Consider the following 25,620-nt stretch of genomic DNA (forward strand, 5'->3'; position numbering starts at 1 on the left):
CTCTATCTAATGAACACAAATTACTTGGAAGCTGTGTGCTAGATGACTCTCACCCATATTGACCGATCATAATTGAAATAGCTGCGATATTGTAGTCTCATAGATTAGTGAGATAATTAATATTGTGGCTAGTATTCTGTTGTACACAATCTCTGAGCTGAACTAAATTGACAAGTCTAAATCTATCCTTTCTTAAAGGAAGGATTATGAAAGGGATATGAATACACTTTCACCTGTCATTTTTGTTTAGTTTAGAGATTGTGTTCAACCGAATTAGCCACTTGTGTAGTAATTTATTAGTTTGTTTAGTTTAGTATTTACCGTTTATTAATTTGTTTGGAATTCATCTCAAACAGTACCCAAACATATTATGTTTTTAAATACAAATTACTGACAAATCCAGGTTTTACTTTATTCAGAAACGAATAATAAGAAATCTCTATAAAATTTCATTTAACATAAAACATAACTGACAACAAAATATCTTGTAACATTTATCTCCAAAGTACATTTAAATAAGCGCTATTGTATGAAAGCGGAAATTATCCTTTCCGGTTTTATATAAAAGTCACAATATGATCCCAATATTTCCTTCTCTGTAAGAATTGTGTTATTTATTATGATGAAATATTTAATTATTGATACCTCTTTTGTATTTTGTCATGTTTTCGAAAATGATAATACTTACTTCAATTTTCAGGTAATATTAATTCTGTAAGGAGACAAACAAGTAAATAAACTAAGAGCAAAAAAAAAACATAAATCTTCAATTAACGTAATCGATCTATTAAACGATATTTTTGTATCGTTTAATACGTTATTTTAAGAAGTCCATAAATGAATAGTAAGTACTATGAAAAACATTATTTATTCTACTCTTACTTACTTAGTTAATCTGTTTTATAAACAAACTAGGGTAAATATTTTTATTCAATAGCTTGTTCAATTATATTTCAGGTTAACAAACGTTCTTTTATTATTTATAAAAATTCTCAGATTTAGTTTTATGCCTAAAACACACGTTTTATTTTAGCACTCTGGAGTATACCACTCAACGGAACAGCTCCAGCAATTTTGTGATTAACATTGAGTAAACACGGCGGGAGTGGAGAGAAACAAAAATAACGCAACTAGACCGCTCTCATACGGCGTTCAGTTTCGACACATATTCGCTTTACAGATCCAGTGGGATCACATTATTAAAACTATTTTTGTGTACGTGGATGCCGTTGATATAAAAAGTCCAAGACACATTTAGAAAAGAACTCGTGTAGCCGAAGCATCTGTATTTTGTCTACCTGTTAAATTGTAAATAGATACAAATTCTATTAAACTAAATATGTGGACCTGTGTGAAATAAGTGGCTTTGTTTTTCGTTGTGATAGATGTGATTTTTCGCAAATTTTGCCTGAAAAATTGGTGTGATCTAAAAAAAAATATTTGAAGAAAATATGTGGTAATTTTTAATATCACATTTTTTTTGGGACTGTTATGTGTGGTGTGTACTGTTTCATGACTATTATAGACCAATGGTAGATGCAGAATAATCTACATTTTGTCATTAGAACAATCTACTGTTGAACTCTAAAAATATACAAGTTCTATTGATATAAAAATGTACTCGAACCTATCTGAAAATAAGGTCACTGTTTTTTTTTCGATGTGATACAAGTGGTTTTTCGTAATTTTTAGCTGAAAAGTGATATTAAAACACTTGAAGAAAATAAGTGGTGGTTTTCAATTTAAGACTCTATGGGGCTGTTATTTTACGTGTCTGTGTTTCTTGGCTATTATAGACCAATGGTCGATGCAGAATAAAATCTGCAACGTGTTTTAACGATGTTTCGTGTAGGTAGCGCGCGCTATTTTGGTGCGGTCGACGCGTAATTAGTGTAGGGCTTCCGGCTTTGCTGTCAAAAATGTTCAACCACACCACTACCGCATTGAAAGATACAAGTGGCGCCACCGGCTACAGAGATTCGAGACTAACGAAGCGTGAGTAATATTTTCTCGTGTGTATGAACTTATTTTTTTATATTCTCATGCTAGAGAGTTGCGAGGGGAAAATATTTTCATATGAATGAAAAGAAAATTACTCCATTCGTCGAAAAATAATAAAAATAAACTTATTTTCTGTGCTCATTCAAGGAAATTTGTGCGTTTGTATAAATTCTAGTTTAAGCTTTTATCAGCGAGAAAATTTTGTTTGTAAACATGATATTTCTTAACCTATTTTCAATTTATAGTAAGTACTTACTTACCTTATTATTAAGAAGTCTGAAATAGCACTTATTATCCCTACTGTGAACTGCGGGAGAGATGAACTGAAGCAACGCCGACGCATCTTTTCTAAAATGTTGCAAAATAATTTGAATTTTATCTCCAACAATACCTGATGTTAATATTAGAAAAAAAACCACATAACAAAAATATTACACTTCTTTTTCGATTTGATTCACACATATAATATTTTTACATTTCGTAGAGTAGATTAAGTTCTGTTTACTTTGTAACATTTTAGAACAGGCACGTGGCTAACTTTCCACTTTTTCGCAATTCACCTTGCGCCTTAAATAATTCCTTATTTTTGTAAGGTTAGTGATAGTTAGGTAGGACTTCATCGTCTTCAATTGACAGACGCCCAACGCAGAAAATTATTGTACAAACTTTCATACGTCTTATACCACCTTATTTTAGCGTCTTCCTTCAAATCGTTTGATGTTGTCTGTCCGTATAATAGGTGGTCTGCAACGGTGCGCTTTCCGGTGCGAGATCGCCATTCAAGCTCTTTTTGAGTACCTACTTACTTGACCAACAAATTTATCGGCACGTCTCTAACAATTGATAGAAACTTACGATTATATAAAAATATAAATAAAAAATGCCAAGCTTTACGGAATTTTGTTATAGGTATATACCTCAGATATAAACAGAGAAGTATAGGAAATCTCGGATGTTACACATAACTTACGTTGTAGATTTCTAAATATGCCTGCAGATATTTGCCTTGTCTTCTTTGCCCAGTCATATATTAAATTCCATGGACCGCATCGTTTTCATGTCGTTTAGATTAGGTACCTACTCGCATTTTCCGGTATCGATTACCAATTCTTTTGTTCACAAAGTAGTTCAAAAAGTAAGTATAATTTGAGTTTGAAATTTTTACCTACATATTATTTCTATTTTGATATAGGTATTCAGTCTTACCTCAGTGATAATTATTGAAGATGTACCTAGTCTACGATAGAAGTAAACTAGTCTGGAAAGGTATGAGTGTATAAAGTATTTGATTCATCTTTGGGTATGACAGTTTCATTAAGGCTATTATATACCTATCCCTAATCAGATTCTACACGCCATCGTCGTTGGCGGTAAAACCTTGCCGGCAGGTAGGGTGGTTACTATAACCACGGCTGAATCTTCCCACCAGACCTGCACAAATATAGAAACTATGGATTCCCAAATTCACCTCTTTGGTAATGAAACAATGGAACTCCTACTTATATAACAGGTACCTAACCACACTGCTTTGTGGGGTAGGCACTGTGATCACAAATGAAATGCAGTGGTCTTGAATAACTCATTATCATTATCAACCGCCAGACATCCACTGCTGGAAATATGTCTCTTATAGGGATTTCCACATACCACTGTCTTATGCCGCTTGAATCCCAGCGGATCCCTGCGACTCTTTTGATGTCGTCGTCCCACCTAGTGGTGGGTCTTCCAATGGCTGTCTGGAATTATCGACTGTGCTTTATTTTATCAGTCCTTCAAACAGCTATAGTCAGTGATAATCAGTGAGTCTATGACGCAACAATATTTTAAACACCTCCAATCAGACAGATTATGTGTCAGACCGTGGCAGACTATGGCCTAAACCCTTCTCATTCTGAAAGGAGAAGTGATTTTTGGATGGGTGTAGTTAAAGACCTGAAGAATGACATAGGCTATTTTTCATCCGGTAAATCAGAGTTTCTACGAGATTTTGAAAAACCTAAATCCACGCGGACGAAGTCGCGGGCATCAGCTATGTGATAGTTAAAATAAAGTCGTGAAATAAAAGTGGCGAAAGCTTTTACACGCGACTTTATACGTCATAATAATTACGCACTCACTCCGGACTATTTGCCTCAGGTCCTTTGGCTTACAAACTTTTTCTCATAATATTTTCATGGTTTCGCATCTCGTTAGTGACGAAACTTTTGTCCGCGTATTTAAATGTGACACATATATATTTGTTTAGTTTGATGACAAAATAAAATTGTTTCGAGTTTTGTTTTCGAGACATTGTGAAAAATCTTTTCTAAAAATGAACGACTGAAAAAGATTTTATAATTATACTTAAACTGAAAAAATATGCGAGCCTGCTAAAAGAAAATGTTGGGTCACAAACGAAATAAGTATAATCTAAATATATAAAAGGAAAAGGTGACTGACTGGCTGACTGACTGACTGATATATTCACACAGCTCAAAATACTGGGCGGATCAGGCTGAAATTTGGCATGCAGATAGCTATTATGACGTAGACATTCGCTAAGAAAGGATTTTTGAAAACAAGAGCCCTAAGAGGGTGAAATAGGGTTTTGAAATTTGTGTAGTCCACGCGGACGAAGTCGCGTAATAAGCTAGTATTTTATATAGAATTGATATTATTAATTTTAAAGTACATTTTTGACGCAAAAAATCGCATCCATTCCAATTAAAATTTGCGTCGTGTGTTGGAACTTGAACGATGCATGCGGCATACCTACCTAAAATTATCGCAGTGAAGTTGAATCTATTCCTGCGTCAATACTTTACCACCAGTTAGTTTACAAACAAATACATGTTATTTCATTGAACACCACAGTAAAGACGTTTTCGTTGACGTAACTTTTAATATACAAAATTAAAATAAGTAAATATTTATACTTAGGTAAGTATACAATAAGCAAATTAATTAGGTATATAAAAAATAAGATTATTTAAGTCAAAACTGCACACTAAAGGTGTGCAGAGCTATTTATAAGTCGTCATTTCTCTTTATTTTTTGGCCTGGCTTATAAACTGTAATCTCACTTGGCAAGGGGCAGTCCTTTATTAATGACACGCAAACGAGCCAAGTTACTGAATACCTCGTCATTAGAATGTAATATATCTAATGGGTGAGTATCAACTGAAGGATTTAATCTCTTAATCCTCCCTGATTGAGACGAACCCTTGGTAATCGCCGATTAAGTATGAAGCACACACAACGCGCGATTACAGCACGATGTAACTGAACGTCCAATTATAAGCGTACAGAGATACAAGAGTATAAGAAGCTCTAAAGCTATACAGAGGTTTTAAAGGTTTTAAAGTGGTTAAAGGAGTAGACTGAAATCTGAAAGGTCGGCGGTTCAAACCCCACCCTTTGCACTATTGTCGTACTTACTCCTAGTACAAGCTTAACGCTTAGTTGGAGGGGAAAGGGATAAAGGGGGCAAAAAAGCTCGAGTTTGACAAACTCCATCCATACTAATATTATAAATGCGAAAGTATGTCTGTCTGTCTGTCTGTCTGCTAGCTTTTCACGGCTCAACCTTTCAACCGATTTTGACGAAATTTGGTACAGAGGTAGCTTGCAACCCGAGAAAGGACATAGGCTACTTTTTAATTCGGAAAATTAAAGAGTTCCCAAGGCATTTTTAAAAACTTATTCCACGCGGACGAAGTTGCGGGCATCAGCTAGTATTTTTTTTTTTACATAATTAATTAGAAGGTATACAGTTAATATATGAAACGTTAAACTCCAGCATGTGACGGCAATGACAGGCAAATGTAAAGAGCGCTGCTTCAATGCGTGATTTCAAGTTAAACTTCTACTTAGCTTTTATTTCAGAACCTATAAGGGGCCTTTTTGTACTTTTTATGCCATCACGCGTCCAGTTTGTTTCAGCCCCTTAAATTCAATATGCGTTAAATGAGTGCCATCTCTATAGCAACGCGTTCAGTGATTCATATCGGTAACAAAGCTTCGCGTACGACAAATGGAAATAAGATAATTAACTCAATCGATCTTTCTCCAATCTTAACTAGGAAATTACGTGTAAGCTATCTGTCATATAGAGCGGTGGGTAAGATGTCGGCTTTCTATTCGCGTGGTCGGGGCTTTGATTTTGGGCGCGCAACTCTAACTTTTCCGAGTTTTAAGGAATTGAATTGATTATCATATACTTCAATAGTGAAAGGAAAGATCATAAGGTAACCTGCATGCCTGAGAGTTCTCTAATATTCTCAAAGGTGTGTGAAAAATAATATCACAAATTAAAACAATTTGTTTAAAATGTTGTGTACGGAAAATGTAAATAAAACTTAGCAAATATTATGTAAGTAATGCCAGAATCATGGTTCCAAATGTTTGAAACTTTTTTACTACAAAATATTTTATGTTACCTTTATGTTTGCCTACGTAGGAAATTTAAATAAGCGTCATTGTATGAAGACGGAAATAACCTATCCGGCTTCGCTAAAGTCACAATATCGTGGCCCAGGACATTTTCTCTTTGTTCTTTGTGTTTAAACATCCTGGCATAATGTAAAATTATTCTTTTGAACATAATGAAAGTTTGTTAAAAATAATAGAAATAGCTGGTACCCGCCCCTTCGTCTTCGTGTTTTTAAGTCCTTTTAATCCATTTCTTCTTTGATTCGATTTTCCGGGATAAAAGTGGCCTGGCCAGGCTATGCAAAAAATCACGTCGATACGTTGCTGCGTTAAGATTTGATTAAAGGATAAACCCAAAATCAAACACACTTGCATTTATAATAATACTAGCGTCCCAGCCCCGTTTTCTAGCGGTAAGTTATTACAATTTTCGTAGAGATGTCTAATTTTTTTTAAATAAAAATATATAGCCTATGTTACTCCGGAATGATGTAGCTTTCTATTGGTGAAAGAATTTTCAAAATCGGTTCAGTAGTTCTAGAGACTTCCTCCTACAAACAAACTTACACACTTTACTTCTATAGAATGTTATAGTATAGAAGTATAGAATTATAGATTATGGATAGTGGTATAGAGTAATAAATAGGGGAAGTTTAAGTATAGGTCAGTAGGTACATAGGTAGGTAGGTACAATAAAAATAAGGCACGAAAAAGCAACACAAAAAAAAGACTTTCCGAACTTAAAATTAAATGCCATAACTTTGTTTTTAAACGGTTTTCCTGTTTTTCCTTAATACTGATTTCGTCTTTGGAGAATTGACAAATGAGAAAACTGATGTTGTTATCATTAAAAAAAGTTTATTATTTTTGTTATCTTTACAAGAAGTACTTCTACTTACCTATACGTTAGAAGAAATCTCTACATTTCTCCTAAAATAGAAATGGATTTTTTTATATTCAAACTTTTACAAGTGCTTTTGAATCGTTACTGAATTTGCCACTGGTTCCGAATGTCATTTCTACCTCTATATACCTTTACAAAAACACAGATTTCAATGCAAGCTTTTATGTGTTTAAATAAAAATGGGCAGAAACAGGTTTCCTATAAAAGTATCAGAGTCACAGTTAAAGTCTTTGTTATTAAAAGAGAAAACGTAATAACAAAACATTTAAACCAGACAGTGTACAGCATCTGCATTTGAATAATATTGCACGATGAACTTTTACTGAGATTTTCTCCATGGGTGCGGGCGCCAGAAAATTATCAGCGGAGCGAGAAATTAAAGTAGCCGTGAACGGCATAAAATTAACTAAGTCGTACCAACTTCGCGTGTTAATGTCTTTGGCATCGCTTACTTACCGACATTTTGCAGCGAGAAGCGATGCAGTCATGCGTTTCGGGAACGCGCGATTTGCGACTGCCCTTGGAAATGCCTTCAATTAAACGTCTTTTATCCCAGGTCAGACTTGCGGGAGAACTCGGTATTAAAATTGCGGTAAAAATACATTTCAGACAGGCGCGGTACGCTGTGCCAGCTTTATTTATGGTGCAGGGTGCACAGCACACGTAAAATGTGCCTACATATCATAGAAATAGTGCGTAATTTTTTATTAGTAGGGCGGTAAATCTAAAAAGGTGAACGCACCAGTCAAGAGGAAGCATGGCCGTGGGTCAGCTACATCAATAAGGGCCCTATTGGCACTGTCTCACTAACTAGGGCACCAGTCTGCTCCGGTATTTCTTCTTTGGTAGCTCAAGACACCACAGTGACATGACCGGTGGAGCTGCCATGGTGTCCCAGTGAGATATTAGCTTATACGACCGCTGGCAAACTTAATTTTTTTCTAAACAGTATCATTACTGAGTATGAGGAATATAGGCGTAATATTATGATAATATTATCTTGTACTATACACATAAATCCACGTACTTTTAGCATTAATTATATTATTATATTCGTAATCTATTTGTATACTATAGTTATTGCTTAGCTTTGTATGTAAAAGCTTTTTTCAAAATAAAAGAGGTCATATGTATGAAATATGTATACTCAATGCAGTTGTGGTAGAAGTATTGTAAAAGTTATGAAGTAATAGCGCGACCGAGTTGGAAATATTACTCGAGTAGGGGGAACATAAACTTGCTAAGTTATAGAACTAGTCCTGTGTTTTTAGGGTTCCGTACCTCAAAAGGAAAAACGGAACCCTTATAGGATCACTTTGTTGTCTGTCTGTCTGTCTGTCTGTTTGTCAAGAAACCTACGGGGTACTTCCCGTTGACCTAGAATCATGAAATTTGGCAGGTAGGTAGATCTTATAGCTGACATTTGGGGAAAAATCTGAAAACCGTGAGTTTAGGGTTAGATCACACGAAAAAATTTAATTGTGGTCATGAACTAATAATTAGTAATTTCAATTTTCTAAGTAAGATAACTATATCAAATGGGGTATCATATGAAAGGTCTTCACCTGTGCATTCTAAAACAGATTTTTATTTATTTTTATGTATCATAGTTTTTGAATTATCCTGCAAAATGTCGAAAAAAAAATTTAGTACGGAACCCTCATTGCGCGAGCCTGACTCGCACTTGGCCGGTTTTTTATCATTATTTAATTGTTATTAATATGAACACACACTTAAATTATGAAAGCGTGACGGTAATATTTGACAGAGTTCTGCAGTAAGTATCATGAAGAGAATTAAAAAATAGCACTGAGTATTGCTCTGATAATGTGGTCACAACTTATGGCCATAATATAAGGAAGAGATGAAATGTAATATTTTTTTGAAAACTTATTAAACACGTGAATACGAGTTGAACACACTTTAAACACGCATTGAACACACATTAAACAAGCGTCAAATAGGTGTTAAACATGTATCACACGTTTTCAAAAATCTCATACACAAGTCAGGAATCAAACACACCTTTCTTACTGACCGCTTACTTTTTGTACAACATTCTGCACACAGATTGATATTTAATAGAAATTATGTTGCTAAGAAGTGGCATTGCCGAAATAATTGCTCTGCTAAGTTACTTCCACTATAGTCGAGCACTGAGAATGTCCTGGATCACTCAAACTTACGGTGCTGCGACATTTGAATGATGGTAGCTTGGTACTCCTATTGTTCTTGTTGCGGTTTGGTTAAGCTTTGCAAGGGAACTTTATATCATTTCGTATGTATTGCAATTGCAAGAAAATTGCACTGTAAATGACGTTGATAAAAATAGTTCATAAGGTTTGGGTAAAATATACTATTAGTTTGATCCTATCATATATCCTATGTATATATGTTATCCTAAGTATAAAAAAAAAACTTTGATTTATCGGTGCAGTAATTACTAGACAGAAAAGACAGGGCTATATTTTTACGCCTATCTGCCTATGTATGTCATCATCATCATCATCTTCATAATCAACTCATCGCCGCAGCTCACTACAGAGAGGTCACACAGGTCTCCTCTCAGAGTGAGGGTTTTGACCATAGTCTACCACGCTGGCCATATGCGGATTGGTAGACTTCACACACCTTTGAGAACATTGTGGAGAACTCTCAGGGATGCAGGTTTCCTCACGATGTTTTCCTTCACCGTCAAAGCAAGTGATATTTAATTAATTAAAACGCACATAACTCCGAAAAGTTAGAGATACGTGCCCGGTATCGAACCCCTGACCTCCGATTAGAAGGCGGACGTCCTAACCACTAGGCTATCACACCTATGTATGTGTGGGATTCTTTTTACCCTCGAAGCATTCCAACAGCTGTATAAATTTTAATCAATGGGGTGTCGATCGATTCATTTAAACTGTACAACGGTTATAAAACGGGTTTTGTTTTTATACGGATGCGATGTGTAGGCTCGACCGTACCAAAGGGAGATCTCCCACCGAGCGTCTGTACTCTGTGGTCCTCGGTAGTGCCAGCTGGGCCGACGCGACGGTTGTATATTGAAACTCCTATATATGTATAGTGCAGATTACTAAACACTGCGTTATTGCGATTCAGATTTGCGTGTTCTACTTTCATTTCCGATGAAAGAACCCGTGCTTTCATCTATTGAGGGCGTCGTGAGTAGTCAAGGCTTGGGTTCGTATCCAGTGTTTGCTGATTGACTTCTTCGTATGAGTGATTAACGCTATCTGCTTGCAATTGTGGTGACCGCCACATTTTTAGAAAACCAAAGTGGCAGCTGTAAGATATAAATGGCAATAGAGACAAAAAAAAGCGTACATTATTGAGTGGCATATCATTAAATAATATTGAATAGGTCTTTTAAATCAACATGATGTTTCCTAGACTATTTTACAGCCAATAATTTTTAAAATGGTTTGTACGAGTACTTGTTACTTTAATGTGAGTCTAGGCTTCATAAAGTTTATCTACTGAGCAATAAAACGCAGGATATTTTATATTTCTTTTGAAGCTATAAGCAAAAATAATAAAATAACACTTTCACAAAATATAGTTATTATATTTGAGAGGTTTTAGTTACTTATATAGTTATGTCTAAAACCGCTCAATTATTTTACTAAGAGCGTATTTACTTGAGCGATTTTAGACATAACTATATATTTTAATTATGTGGACTGTTATATAATTATGTATAAGTACATAGATGTTTGCCCAAATGAACGAGTACCTAGTAAAAACTGTATCAACTTTGCATCGGGCATCCACATTCGCCTCACATGTGTTGATCTCAGTACAAATACACCGGTATGATCTCCTCTCCGTATGAAAAATACTGAGAGGAAACCCATGTTCAGTAGTGGGCGGGTGATGCACGATGGGTTGAAATGATAATTAGTCTTGGCAGCCCGAAGTATACCGTACCGTACTACATCGAGCCCCATAACATACTTCATAAGATAATTGAGAAGTCTTTCAAACTCCGAAACTATTTTTTTTAATTTATAATTTGACTATAATTAAATTACAATTCGACTTACTTTTGTAAGGGGATACGTAGGGGAACCTCATTTACGCATATTCAGGATGTAAGTTAATTGAGGAATGTAAAGTGCTCAGACAAGTCGTCAAGCACTTACGATCACGAAGAAAACAACATTGAATTCGATTTTTTTGTTGAAATTAATAAATGTAAATCTGAATAGAAAAGCACGGCTTTCCAATGACGTCATAATAAGTACATCGTTGCATTCCCACGTGATAACAATCCACGTAGAAATCGTTGAATCGATTTCGCTTCCGGCCGCGAGGCAAGTGGCGGTACTCTGTCGTACTTCAGGCACATAATATATTATATGCTTCAGGCACGATGGTTGACACAAGAGTTGATGCATTTGCGTTTATTACGAAACAACCCACCAATTCGTGCTGCACAGATCCAACAATAATGCTTATAATACCGAGAATACAAAGTATTTTTTGCTTAACTTAAAGTTCTGCTCTCGAAAACATTTAGATACAATTGCTTTGAATCGTTAGGTGTCCAAAACATAAACCTCGATTTAAATGAATGGTTTTGTTTTGTGTTGTGAACGCTAACGCTTTGTTTTGTCCACTGCTACTACTCAGCACGATAATCACACTTTACTTTTATGAGCTTAATTTTACTTTTCAGGGTTCCGTACCCGAAGGGTGCCAATAGGACTAAGCCTCTGCTGTCCGCTCGTCTGTCAGCGGGTTGTATCTCATGAACCGTAATAAGCAGCGAGTTGAAATTTTTACAAAGTGTGTATTTCTGTTGCAGCTTTAACAACAAATAATAAAAATCAAGATTCAAATCCTCATGAAAGATCTGAAAGATGGTAAAAATTGCGTTGAAATCACTTAGAAAGTTAAGAGGCTATAAGTGAATATACAAACAAACACTGATTGCTATTTAGTTTTATGTTATTCAGATTTGAGATAGGTACGAATTAATCCTAGATTTTACAGTTTTACGCCGTTCTTTAAGAATAAAATTTCGAGCGAGAATATAGGACATCGGGAACCAAAGTAGACCAAAACTATTACTTGGGGATAAAACATTTTCTCCCCTTTCAATGCTCTACGCCAAAACTCTGCGACCATTTTCGTAGCTATTCCGCTTCGCCATACCATTATTGGACACTATCTAATGAACACAAATGACTTGGAAGCTTCGGGGCTAAAATCATTTTCATCCACACTATTTGACGATAACTGAAATAGTTATGATATTGAATAGCTTTCTAGAGTATTCAGGATGGAACACAAAATTTATTATTATTACAAGCCCTTTGTGCTAAAAGTAATTGCTATTTATATAACTAGCTGTTTCGCTCGGTAGAATTTCTGATGTTTTGTCTCATAATGGTAATCTAACGTTATAGCCCGTTATCTACATTAAAAGGTGTCGTTAAACCATAAAATAAATTTAAAACTATTAGTATTAGTACCCAGTCAGTCAGTCAGTTACTTACTCATACTTAGTAGGCAAGAGGACTTTATTTCGTAGTGCGCTCCAAAAGGACTAGTAGTTTGATTCTGATTTGAATCAAACTCAGTGAAATTTTGTATACTTGGACCCATTTTAAAAATTTACCTGTATCTGTGTCTGTGGTTTTCCAGATTTTTGAAGAAATGGTGGTTTTAAAATTGCACTTTAACAAAATACCTAAATAATACAATGATAGTTTCATCGTATTTTTATTACATTACATAACACATGTCATTTTAACGAAAATCTGGCAAACTAACAGACACAGATATTCAAATCAAATCAAATCAATCTTTATTTGCTCAAATGTAGGTTCACAACATGTTTTACGATTTACTTAAATGGTATCACTACATTTGCCACGCAATGGCATGGAAATATTTACTCACTTGAGTTTATTTGTCTCTAGAACGTACCTTTCTACTGAATTTTATTGATTTTTTTGAGAATGCTGGAGAGCGCGCCAGGGTTTGGGCTTCGCACGGGTTGCTTATTACAATTTTCGTAGGAATCTCTAATTTATTGAAAATAAAATATAGCCTGTGTCACTGCCAGTAATAATGTAGTTTTCTACTGGTGAAAGAATTTTCAAAATCAATTTAGTAGTTCCAGAGATTCTTTCCTACAGACAAACTTACAAACTTTACGCCTTTATGATATAAGTATATAGATTGTATATATTTTGGATATTATTATATTCTGAAAATTAATTGTTACTTTAATATTAGTTACATTTGAGTACACGTTTTAAATTAAGTCAACATACGAGTAGGTATGTAATTTCATTTAATATTTCTTACATTTGAACGATATCATAGGTATATTATTATATTTATTACACGAATAATCTCTATAAATTGATAATAAAAGCAGCATATTGGATGAAACGAATATTGGATTGGAAAATGCTTCAGTAATTTACTGATCTATAGCACTGGGAACATTTCACGTGGAATATAATACGTGCCAATACAGAAACCAATGATTTGTGAAATAATTCAAATAATCTTTCGTTTCACACATAATATCATGAATATGATTTACACAGTTATTGGGTTTATTGACTGATCTTGATATCTTTGGATAAAAATGGTTACAAGTAGAGCTTGATTAAACTTCAGCAACCCAAGCAAAATCAGTGCGACAGTGACTTTTTACTATTTTGTCGCGGTTTTTACCTCGGCAAAGTGAGTGGCAAGTTTTGTAGCATTGATGTACTTGAGCTGTTGAATAAAATTGCATTACAAAAAGAAAGATGAAATGTAGAAATTTCGATCTTGGTCGTAAGATAATCGTCTGCCGTGCCACTAGGCCTAGAGGCACTTACTCACATGAAAAAACTATAAATAACAAATCTAAAATTAAATGATAAGAAATAATCTGTGTTGTTGAATTAACTACGATTTTCTATACAATGAACCAAAAGCTTAATTTGCGATAATCCGCTGAAACAGATTTTTTTTTCTAGTTAAAAGAATATTAGCCAAGTTTATCATATTGACTAATATTCCCCTTTCCCCTCCAATTAAGCGTAAAGCTTGTGCTAGGAGTAGGTACGACAATAGTTCAACGGGTGGGGTTTGAACCGGTGACCTTTCGGTTTTTAGTCCGCTCCTTTAACCGTTGAGCTATCGAGGCACTAAATGGTGCAACATACAGCATGCGACATGCACCGCCCGCCCTCCCACTACTAAACACACTCGCTCACTCGACGCATGTTTCGCGCCGTCACCGGAGTATCCTCAGGAGATGAGCTCCTAGGATAAGCAATTAAAGCCTGCTTCTATACAACATTTATGATTTTCTGTTTATTTAGGGTTTTCCCACAACATGTAAAAGAAATTGATGTACTCAATTTTTATGGTTCTTCATGATCAACCCATCGCAAGCCCAATACTGAGCGCAGTCTCCTCTTAGAATAAGAAAGGTGAAGGCCATAGTCCGCCACGCTGCTGGCCGAGTGCGAATTGGCAGATTAACACACTTTTGAGAACATTATGGAGAAATCTCAGGCATGCAGGTTCACGATGTTTTCCTTCACCGTTAAAGCAAGTGATATTTAATTGCTTAAGAATACCAGATGGATGTCTTAACCAGTAAGCTATTACGGCTCATTATTTGTTGGTTACATAAAACTTCGGACCGACGAACTCCGGATCCCGAATAAATATTGTGATCGTTGAAAGTTGAAACAAACAATACCATGAACTACTCATACCTAACATTTCAGTTGGTATCATTCTCGGTTAATAATAATAAATACACTTTATTTGCACAACCACAAGAAGGATTACATTAAAGAATAAAAAACACAGACAGAAGGAAGATACAAAAGGCGGCCTTATCGCTAATTAGCGATCTCTACCAGGCAACCTTAAAGATTGGAAAGTATAAGGAAAATTAGACTGCAGGTGGTGTGTAATATACTAATAAACATACATTCAAATAACTGATACATACTAATACATAAACCACTAATACATGTATTAAATAATATGTATAATACCAATCAATATACTAATAAAATAGACTAATATATACTCTATAATCGTACTTAAGGAGAAACAAATATGATTGTCGTCTTCAATTTGTAAGATAATGATTCTTCACTGCAGTTTTAAAGGAGTCTAGTGACTTTGATTTCCGTATGGTCAATGGTAGTGCATTCCAAAGTTCAACAGCTGTGTGCTGCTGTGCACAGTGAATGAGTTGCCATAGAACTTCGTTTTGTGACTCGGCGTTTCTAACATTAAGATTCGGCAGGATTTTTCGGCAGAAGGTTCACTTATATCTATATAAAAACTAAATATAACTAATAAGTGCCATGAAAATGAGTTTTTTTACACTTAACGTACATATTTGGCTGATTTTGACAGCCTTTCTGTCGTAGTGTACCACCAGTTTGGCGAGAAAAAAATAATGTAAATATTTGGTGTGCCTACGCTTGTTATAAAAAAAAAAAAAAACTGTGTTGTACTACCAATCCCAAATCCCGAAACCCATTAGGGATATATGGGTTTCACTAAACTGCCATAATATGAGTTGTCCTGCTTCCATTTTAAGAGATATCATCACTTAGCACCACAGACCGCAGTTAAGGGTTAACTTAACAAGAATTTTAAAAAATTAGGAAAATTAAAAAATAAATTTATAAAAAAAATCTTTACCCACTGATTAACTCATCAACACAAAACTACCTTACCCAAAAATCTAGAAAACTGAAATTTTGCTCATAGATTTTCTTTCTAGCATAGACCTGGAATAAGGCGGTATTTTCCAAAATTCCGGAATAGGGAATAAAGAGGATTTATATTTTCGCCAACCAAAGCCGTCACTTGACAATAAAATAAATAAACAAAATTTTACTCCTGAAATCTTGAATCTATTGTCTTTAAAAAAAGTAAGTAGCTAGGTTTTGTCATGACGTCAAACTTGGCTCAAACTAAATTTAAACGACCGAATCCCGGATCCCGGGTAAATGTGATCGTTGAAACAAAAAGTCCTAGAACTACTTATTCCTCACATTTCATTTGATATCAATCACGGCTTACGGCGTAGCTTCGTTTCGGGTGCTCTCGGCAAAGCTCGGGTCGTCGCTCCGTAGCGTACACTTCAGTGTTCCTAACAAGCTTCGGTATACGCACGTGTCCGGGCTCTACGCCGTAGCGGTAGGCTACGTCCGTACAAGTGGACAATTTAAGTGCGCCAACTAGAACTAGAAGCCAAGTGAAAATTTCTGTGAATAATGGTGAACTTAATTTGTTGAGGATTCCAGTTTGGTTGAGATTGTCGCTAGTTAGTATATGGTAAGTAACGATTGTAAGATTTTTTCTTAAGTAAATTATATTTTTAGTATTTTGTACCTAGATTAATAATTATTTTATGAAAATACTAGCTGATACCCGCAAACTCATCTGCATAGATTTAAGTTTTAAAAGTCGCGTGGGAACTCTTTGATTTTCCGGGATAAAAAGTAGTCTATATATCTAGTCTTTGACTCTATCAATGCAAAAAATCACATTCCGTCCGTTGCTCCATTATTGTGGCGTAATTGAAGGGCAAACCAACAAACAAACCCATTTTCGCATATAAAATATGATAGGATAGGTATTAGGTATGTAGAAAACGCATGGAGGTTTAAATGAGAAAAAAATCTTTTATGCAATATCTACAGTATGGTACAAAATTTTGTCCCAAAATATTATACCCAACTAGCTTTTTAAGCGCGTAGATTTAGATTTTATGAGCTCATTGAAATTTTTCAAAATCCTTTCTTTGTGGGGGTGTATGTTTTTTTTTAATTCATAGATAAGCGCTTGACTGCAATAAGACTTGCTGGCAAGTAATGATACAGCATAAGGTGTTTTAAAATGTACCTACATGCGTAGCTTTAAGTTTCTAGATTCAGCATCTTGAGCTGTAGGTACATTATATTATCTTATAACTTAAGCCAAAAACATAAAATACAATGAAAAAGACTACTATAGAGCTCTCTTATAGCAGCTTAAGAATGTGACATGTTTTATAGATAGCAACATCAGTAATTAACAACAGGTGGTCATGCCCATAAAAATCTCTATTTTAATTGTATACATAACACAGCACACAAAATTTCATAATAAAATAATATACTTAGATGAAAAAAAGGCCAATGCTTAGTGCGATACTTACCTACTATTTAATTATATTTTCTACTAAATAGTATAAAATAAAGACTCAAGCCTCCTTCGTATATTTATTAATAACTTTTTAGTCACACTCAAAACGGTTTTTATATGTAATAATAATAATAATTTATTTATTTAATAACTCAGTTAATCATACAGAACATTTCACTGAAGGCTTATGTAATACTTATGTGTGCCCATTCACATATTTTGGTATTACAATAGGTAAGCCCATACGTGCAAACTGCAAAACCGAGTCGTCTACTTGACTATGCAGAATAAAATTGCTAATTCTATGTGGTTTCAAAAGTTCAATTGTTTTTGGATCAGTAAATTTTTTAATGAATTCTTACTTTTAGGTCCATGGGCTTAGGTTCAAATCTTTCCAGTTGGATTTGCTAGTTTGCTAGGTTTATCGTTGTATTGCTTTAACTTTTAAAGGAATCTACGGCAATTGGGGACTTTTTACATCATACTTAAATACATCTCCTATAATAAATACTATGATTACATCTAGTACAAGTAGGATCTCTCTTTGCGTTGTGATTTTTTCTTTTAATCACATAAACTTGGGGGAGACTAAAAATAATAGTTTACGATCTTGGTCGGATAGATTTAATGATTATATTGTCAGATGCTAGTAATCATAAAGACGGTTAAATATGCTCTGTGAGGCCTGAAGAAACGGAAATACCAAATGCGGACCTCCAAAGTAACTAGGTTGCCCACCTTTTTACCTGCTCGAGCTAACGTTGCTTATTGCTAAATTGATTGACGCTGATGTAACTGGGCCTCACATTTTTTTTATATCTAGCTCTATACAGAAGACAATACTTAATGTTTGCGGATGACAAAAAAGTTTTCGCCAAAATACGTTCCATTGAAGATTGTTATAAATTACAAAAAGACCTCAATGCCTTGACAGAATACTACGCAAGGAACAGGATCTCAGTTAATGTTAAAAAGTGCCACCATATAACTTTGACTCGTAAAACAAATATAATTGAATTTGACTACATAATCAATGGCACAAACTTACCCAGAGTGACTACCGTTAGAGATCTGGGTATCCAAGTTGATACTAAACTTTCAATGGATGTCCATATTGATAAGGTAGTAAATAGAGCTTACAAACAATTGGGTTTCATCAAACGGGTAACCCGTTCTTTTAGTAATGTGGAATGCATAAAAACACTTTACTTCGCGTATGTCCGGAGTATTCTAGAATATGCGTGTAATATCTGGTCGCCTCAATACATAATATATGCCCATAGGCTTGAAACCATACAGAGGCAGTTTCTTAAATACTTAGCTTTTAAAGACTTTAAAAAATTTAATAGTTATGAGGAAGCGTGTACTCACTACGGTATCGGCTCACTGGAGCATAGAAGGGAACAATGTGATATGTTGTTACTGCAAGCAATTTTAACCGGCTCAATCGATTGTCCTAGCTTACTCTCAGCCTTTTCATTTAATGCTCAACCTTTAAGAACGCGTCACACGCGCCTTCTAAATGTTCCCAAATCTAAATAAAATTATGCGCGAAATTCTATAATTCCACGCTTGGTACGTACTTATAACAATCAGTTCGCTGAGTTTGACTTATTTTACCTATCAAACAATAAATTTAAAAAGGAATTAAGAAACTATCATCGTAAAACAAAAAAAAAAGTAGCTAACATCTAAATATGCATGTGCTAGATTAGCCTCAGAAGTATAGAGACAATAAAGTCAGGAATCAACCTACTGAGAGTCTAGACCTTAGTTCGTTATCAATAAGCTAGGGCGTGGTTGTAGGTAGGAGACAAAATAAAAGATTGTATAAGGAAATAAACTGTTTTATTCAGGGAAAAGTCCCTCCAAATCAAAGTTTATCTTTACCATTACTTATTGCTTTATCATTAAATAATTTATTATTTCCTTTAAGAAAAATCTACCGCCAGTTCGAAAAAGCATATCTACCGAGAGAAAGAACTGGCAAGAAAAAACTCGGCGGTGTCTATCCACAATTATTGAAAAATAGATACAACTATGGTATTACCATAACATATCCAACCCACATCGGGTATAAGCATAAACTATTACAAAGGAATACCAGTTGAATAACAAATTACACATTAAACAACATACATAGTATAACAATAGAAATATAAAATCAACAATATTCGTACCTGTAGGTATGTCACAGCTTCTTATTAAAAATAGGAAAATTAATGATTTCTACCGTCAAAGCAGAACCATTTATAGGCTGGGATTAACTCCCACCCTCTGTATAAAAATATAGTGATACCATGTAAAGATTAAATTCAATAGAGTCAATAGAGTTTAAACTCTACTAAATTTATATACTTTAAATACCACATTATACTCTATTTAAATCTACAATTACTTTATTTCTAAAATATAATAAAATCTTAATTAAGTTTCGCCATGTAAGTACCATAGATTTGCCATTTATAATCTGTTAATTGTTCTGTCACGTCTGTAGTATTTTTCTATCATTTTGACGTGCCTCTGTTTACAAATAAAATGTCTATGGTTTAGAATTAATTCTTAAGCAAAATCAAAAGAGTTTAGTAGCAATTTCAAGAAATAAATAGCAACTCTAACCATTCATCTTATACGGCCAAACTGACAATTGCTTCGTTCTCGAAGCAACAAAATAAAAACAAACAATTCGTAAAGTAAATAAAGTTGCTAAACAACATCAAAACATTTTTTTTCAAACAACATGTTCCTTCCAACAAAATTAAAAAAACATTTTAAACATGTGTGTGACACACAAAATTACCACACAGTTTACTCTCAAAAAATACAAGAAATATTTTTCACGCCACAGCACATATGTTTCCAAACAAGATATCCTTTAACCCCATTGGTTTTAAACCAATATCAAAAAATATTTTTAACACCACTGGTATTAAAGCGATATTATAAAAATACTTTTGAACACCGTTGGTTCCAACGTTTTAAAGTATCATCTACAAAATATCCTTCAACACCATTGGTGTTAAGGCAACATCGTAAACATCATAAAATTGTCCCTTAACATCATTGGTTTTGATCCATATACCTACCACTATACAATTTTTCCTTTGATCGAACATTTGATCAAAGTTTTAAATAAATTCCAATAAATAGAGATGAATATTAAACAAAGAAAAATTGCAACTGAACAAAATGTAAATTATCAGACTTTAAAATAATATTTGTTTCATTAAAAGAAACCATCAAAATGAAAAAGTTACAAAAATATTAATATTTCAACATAAATTAAATCATAAGAACTTTTTTTTTTAAATTTCAAGTTAATAATTTTTCAAAAATAATAAAATACCATCGACTTTTACTCCTAAAGTACCAAAGTCAAAAACAAAGGGTAGGTATATAAAAAGTAATTATATCTAAGATATATCAAAACAAAACTGACTACTATGTTAGAAGAAGTAAAAATAATCAAAGAGTAAAATTATCAAATTATTGTTATTTACTTTCAAAAATATTTTCTATTCAATCTCTTTTGTCTATCTGCAATCAGTCCTTGGACTATACAAAAACATTTGTTGCTTCCCACATCCAATGATGTGCCAACAACCTTCCTTTTAAAATAAATACCAAAACATTTTTCCAAAATAAAATATAACAATCCAAAAAGGTAGTAAATAAAAACATATAAAGGTAGGTATTAAAAATTAAAATGTCAAAAAATATCACACAAAAATATTTTTACATTAAAAAGATCGTCAAAGAAGTAATCAATATCAAAAATAGTTTAATACAAGAAAAACCATGTTCAAAAATTAAAACATTTCAAACATCAAAAACGTCAGAAAATAAAAAGTATTATTCAAAACAAAAACCTACGGCATTAAAAAATATTAAACACAAGTGGGTAGTCAATAATCTCTAAATTCCAATATTCTAAATTTAAGTTTCAGGTTTGACCATAGTCCACCACGCTGGCCAAGTGTGGTTTGGCAGATCCATTACATCACATTACATAACGGTGGGTATTTATAAAAAAAAACAATGACATCAAACAATCGGTAACTACTATTCTATAATCTGACAATTGCCTCCGGCCTTTATTGCAAGGTACCTATTCCCCTGCTGAATGGGACTTAGCGGCATAGCAACAGGATAAGACATCAGCAGCCTAACCTATCCATATATAAAAACTACAAAAATAAACTCAAACAAAATTTCTAAACTATTGTAGGTAGGTATCACAAATCTTTCGTCTCTACGTTTTGCGAGTGAGAACTCCGATGCAAAGTCAATAGCAAAATAACAAAATGGCCACGCTAATCGCAATTTCTGATCAATGAATCATCAACATATTTTAACGAATGATGGAATGTGTATTTCTGAAACAAAACTACAACAAAAATTTTTTTTTTTTTTTGTTCTTTTTTTTTTGTTCTTTTTTTTCTCTGTTCTTTTTTTCTCTGTCATTATGTAACACATAAATAATTAATAAACATCTATTCGGCCAACCTGAAAAGTACTTCGTTCTCGAAGTACTTACAAAGGAAATGCCACAAGAATACCAACATAACTAAAAAAAAGTAAGATGACTCATCACTCGTAAAACAATATTCAATGATTCAATGTCAACATCACTATCATATAAATTACAAATATACGGCTAGACGTCAGACGGAAATTAAAATAGAACACAAATTAACCATCAGTAAATATTTACTGACAAACTTGCTTTAGTTTTTCACCGCTCGGTCAGTCTGACATTTAACCACATTTTATCATTTTGAAACTACAAACCTAGGTGCGATTAGATAATGTTACTAATGAACCGTATACAAAAAAAAAGACGTAACCTGTGTCAAGTCTAACCTATTGTAATCGTATGATCATTTACTTAATAAAAATTTCATACCAGCTAACTACCTGCAAATTTTCAACATTAATTTTCGTAATACCGATTTGTGTTATTAGCCGAGACATCATGCGATTTAACACCTTCAAACAATAATCTGAGTCATTGAAACAATACCTATACTGAATACAAAATTACCCGCAAAAATTTTATTTATTTAGTACCCACATCTTTTCTATAATACAATTAGTTTTAAAACAAATAAAATGACGGCAGGTACTATGAAACTGTGTTACTACATTACGCAGAGTATTAATAGGTCCATGATTACGCAATAAAACTTTCTAAGGCCTACCTGCCTGAAAAAAATAGTCTCGCAGAAACACTTTATTTCACTTTCACAACACTTTGAAGAAAATAAGCTTCCATACCGATTTAGGGTATCCAGATTAAGGGTATCCAATGTCCATTGTGGTACCTCTCGTGGACGTCAGTCATCACAACGCCTGTTGCAACATCTTTGATGGCTTTTCACAAAGCCATCCGAAATGGCCGGTATTTCTGAAACTTGTACAACTGTATTAGAAAAGGCACAATTCAGCCATATCGTATCCCACTTCTGATGCTAGATTAGCCTCAGAAGTATAGAGACAATAGAGTCAGGAATCAACCTACTGAGAGTCTAGACCTTAGTTCGTTATCAATAAGCTAGGGCGTGGTTGTAGGTAGGAGACAAAATAAAAGATTGTATAAGGAAATAAACTGTTTTATTCAGGGAAAAGTCCCTCCAAATCAAAGTTTATCTTTACCATTACTTATTGCTTTATCATTAAATAATTTATTATTTCCTTTAAGAAAAATCTACCGCCAGTTCGAAAAAGCATATCTACCGAGAGAAAGAACTGGCAAGAAAAAACTCGGCGGTGTCTATCCACAATTATTGAAAAATAGATACAACTATGGTATTACCATAACATATCCAACCCACATCGGGTATAAGCATAAACTATTACAAAGGAATACCAGTTGAATAACAAATTACACATTAAACAACATACATAGTATAACAATAGAAATATAAAATCAACAATATTCGTACCTGTAGGTATGTCACAGCTTCTTATTAAAAATAGGAAAATTAATGATTTCTACCGTCAAAGCAGAACCATTTATAGGCTGGGATTAACTCCCACCCTCTGTATAAAAATATAGTGATACCATGTAAAGATTAAATTCAATAGAGTCAATAGAGTTTAAACTCTACTAAATTTATATACTTTAAATACCACATTATACTCTATTTAAATCTACAATTACTTTATTTCTAAAATATAATAAAATCTTAATTAAGTTTCGCCATGTAAGTACCATAGATTTGCCATTTATAATCTGTTAATTGTTCTGTCACGTCTGTAGTATTTTTCTATCATTTTGACGTGCCTCTGTTTACAAATAAAATGTCTATGGTTTAGAATTAATTCTTAAGCAAAATCTAAAGAGTTTAGTAGCAATTTCAAGAAATAAATAGCAACTCTAACCATTTATCTTATACATGCAATCATACACTCCCATTTACACACACACACACATGCACACACGCTCACACATACTCATAAGCACACACTCACACACGCATACACACACACATACAATCATACACACACTGTTGTAATTTTATTTTATTATTGTATATACCTACATTTATTCTAACTCTATTCTGTTAAAATAGTTTAATTATAATTTTAAGTAATCTCTTTTGGCCTTCTGTTATACCTAGATTTAAATTTAAATAATAATTATGTATTTACGCTGTTGATTACTTTCAAATAAACAAAATAAAAAATAAAAAAAAAAGACTAATATAAAGAGGTAAAATTTGTCACTTTGTGATTTTGTATGTAGGAGTAACCTCCGGAACTAATGATCTGATCCCGAAAATTATTTTACTGATAGATAGCTACATTATCTCCAAGCGCTACACGTGAATGAAGTCGCGGACCAAAGCTAGTATCAAACACAAATAAAATTTATTTGTAGTAGGCCTAGCTTACAAGCTCTTTGAAGACTACTCTAAAATAAATGTCAAAAACATGAATCGAAAATCAACGTTAGATGTGAGCGTACATTAATTAATTAAATTACAAACGTATTCGCGAAACTCGGCTAATGAGAACTGATATACTCTATAATGATAATTTAAATCAAAATGATACGTTGTATCACATCATAAAACACTATGTATGTCTGTTTAAAAAAGTGGTGATAGCCTTGTGGTTAAAACGTTGGCCTCCCATTCTGGAGGTCCATACTCTAACTTTTCAGTTGACTTTTCAGTACTTTAACGGTAAAGAAAAGCATCGTGAGGAAATCAGCTGTATGCCTGAGAGTTATAAAGCTGTGTCAAGTCTACCAATTCGCACATAGCTTGCGTGCTGAACTGTGGCCTAAACCCTCCTGCCTCCGAGAGAAAACCTGAGGCTGGCGATGTGTTGAGATGATGATGTTTATATTTTATCAGGGATGGTATGAGAAAATCTTTTCAAACAAAAGAAATAAGGACAACTGTCTCAGGAGCTCTTTTCTCTGTCCTAATGTGAAAAACATCGGCTCTCTTATTTAATTTTTTACAAATCGTGCGTGATTTTTCTACAAAAATTTACAAAATTTTCAATATTTTTAATGTAGGTACAATTAATTATACATTTTATCACCTTAATCAAAGCAGTTTTTCAAATTCAGTAATAATTTTCTCATACAACTGTTGTCCGAATTAACTCATTAATAATATTAAATCGATCGAAACTGGCTTTTATCGTCGGACCAAATAGATTTAGATACAAATATTTCCATTTCCAAAATTTGAATGAACATTGAACTCGCTTACCACTGTTGCATTTTTAAAAGCACATGCATTCAATGTTACAAAATATAGACGTTAATGTAATTGAAAACTGTACAAACGCGTTTCACTTTGTTCTCTGATGCTGCGATATTATAATTCTTAAAGCTCTCTAAACTCAAAGCACTCAGTTGGAATTCTAACCATTTCAATAAACTGGTACTACGTACGGCACTCTACCTCTAATATTATTTGAATAAGTAGTAAAATAGACCTAATAGCAATGATAATAGGAAAATTAAATATTCACGGTATGAAATTACTCGTGATATAACAATACTCTTATATTTGCGGTTTAATTTTGTACGATAATATTATTTGTGTGGTTTTAATTGTTTTACTTAATTAATGTATATTTTAGACATTATTTTTATA

General features: G+C 33.7%; 1 protein-coding gene across 2 annotated transcripts in view; it reads left to right on the forward strand.

Annotated features, from left to right (window-relative positions):
- The first annotated feature begins 1,763 nt into the window (after positions 1-1,763).
- The window catches only part of stg1 (stargazin-like protein), an 86,043-nt gene continuing 62,186 nt past the window's right edge, over positions 1,764-25,620 (forward strand). Inside the window, exon 1 of one of the 2 annotated variants that reach the window (XM_069502693.1) lies at positions 1,764-1,995. In XM_069502693.1, coding sequence (XP_069358794.1) covers positions 1,920-1,995 — 76 coding nt within the window. In that variant the 5' untranslated portion in view covers positions 1,764-1,919. Of the gene's footprint in view, positions 1,996-16,471; positions 16,649-25,620 lie in introns of those variants that run through there. The other variant, XM_034974807.2, reaches the window with a different exon arrangement.

This window comes from Maniola hyperantus, chromosome 13 (assembly GCF_902806685.2).
Source record: "Maniola hyperantus chromosome 13, iAphHyp1.2, whole genome shotgun sequence".
NCBI lineage: Eukaryota > Metazoa > Arthropoda > Insecta > Lepidoptera > Nymphalidae > Maniola > Maniola hyperantus.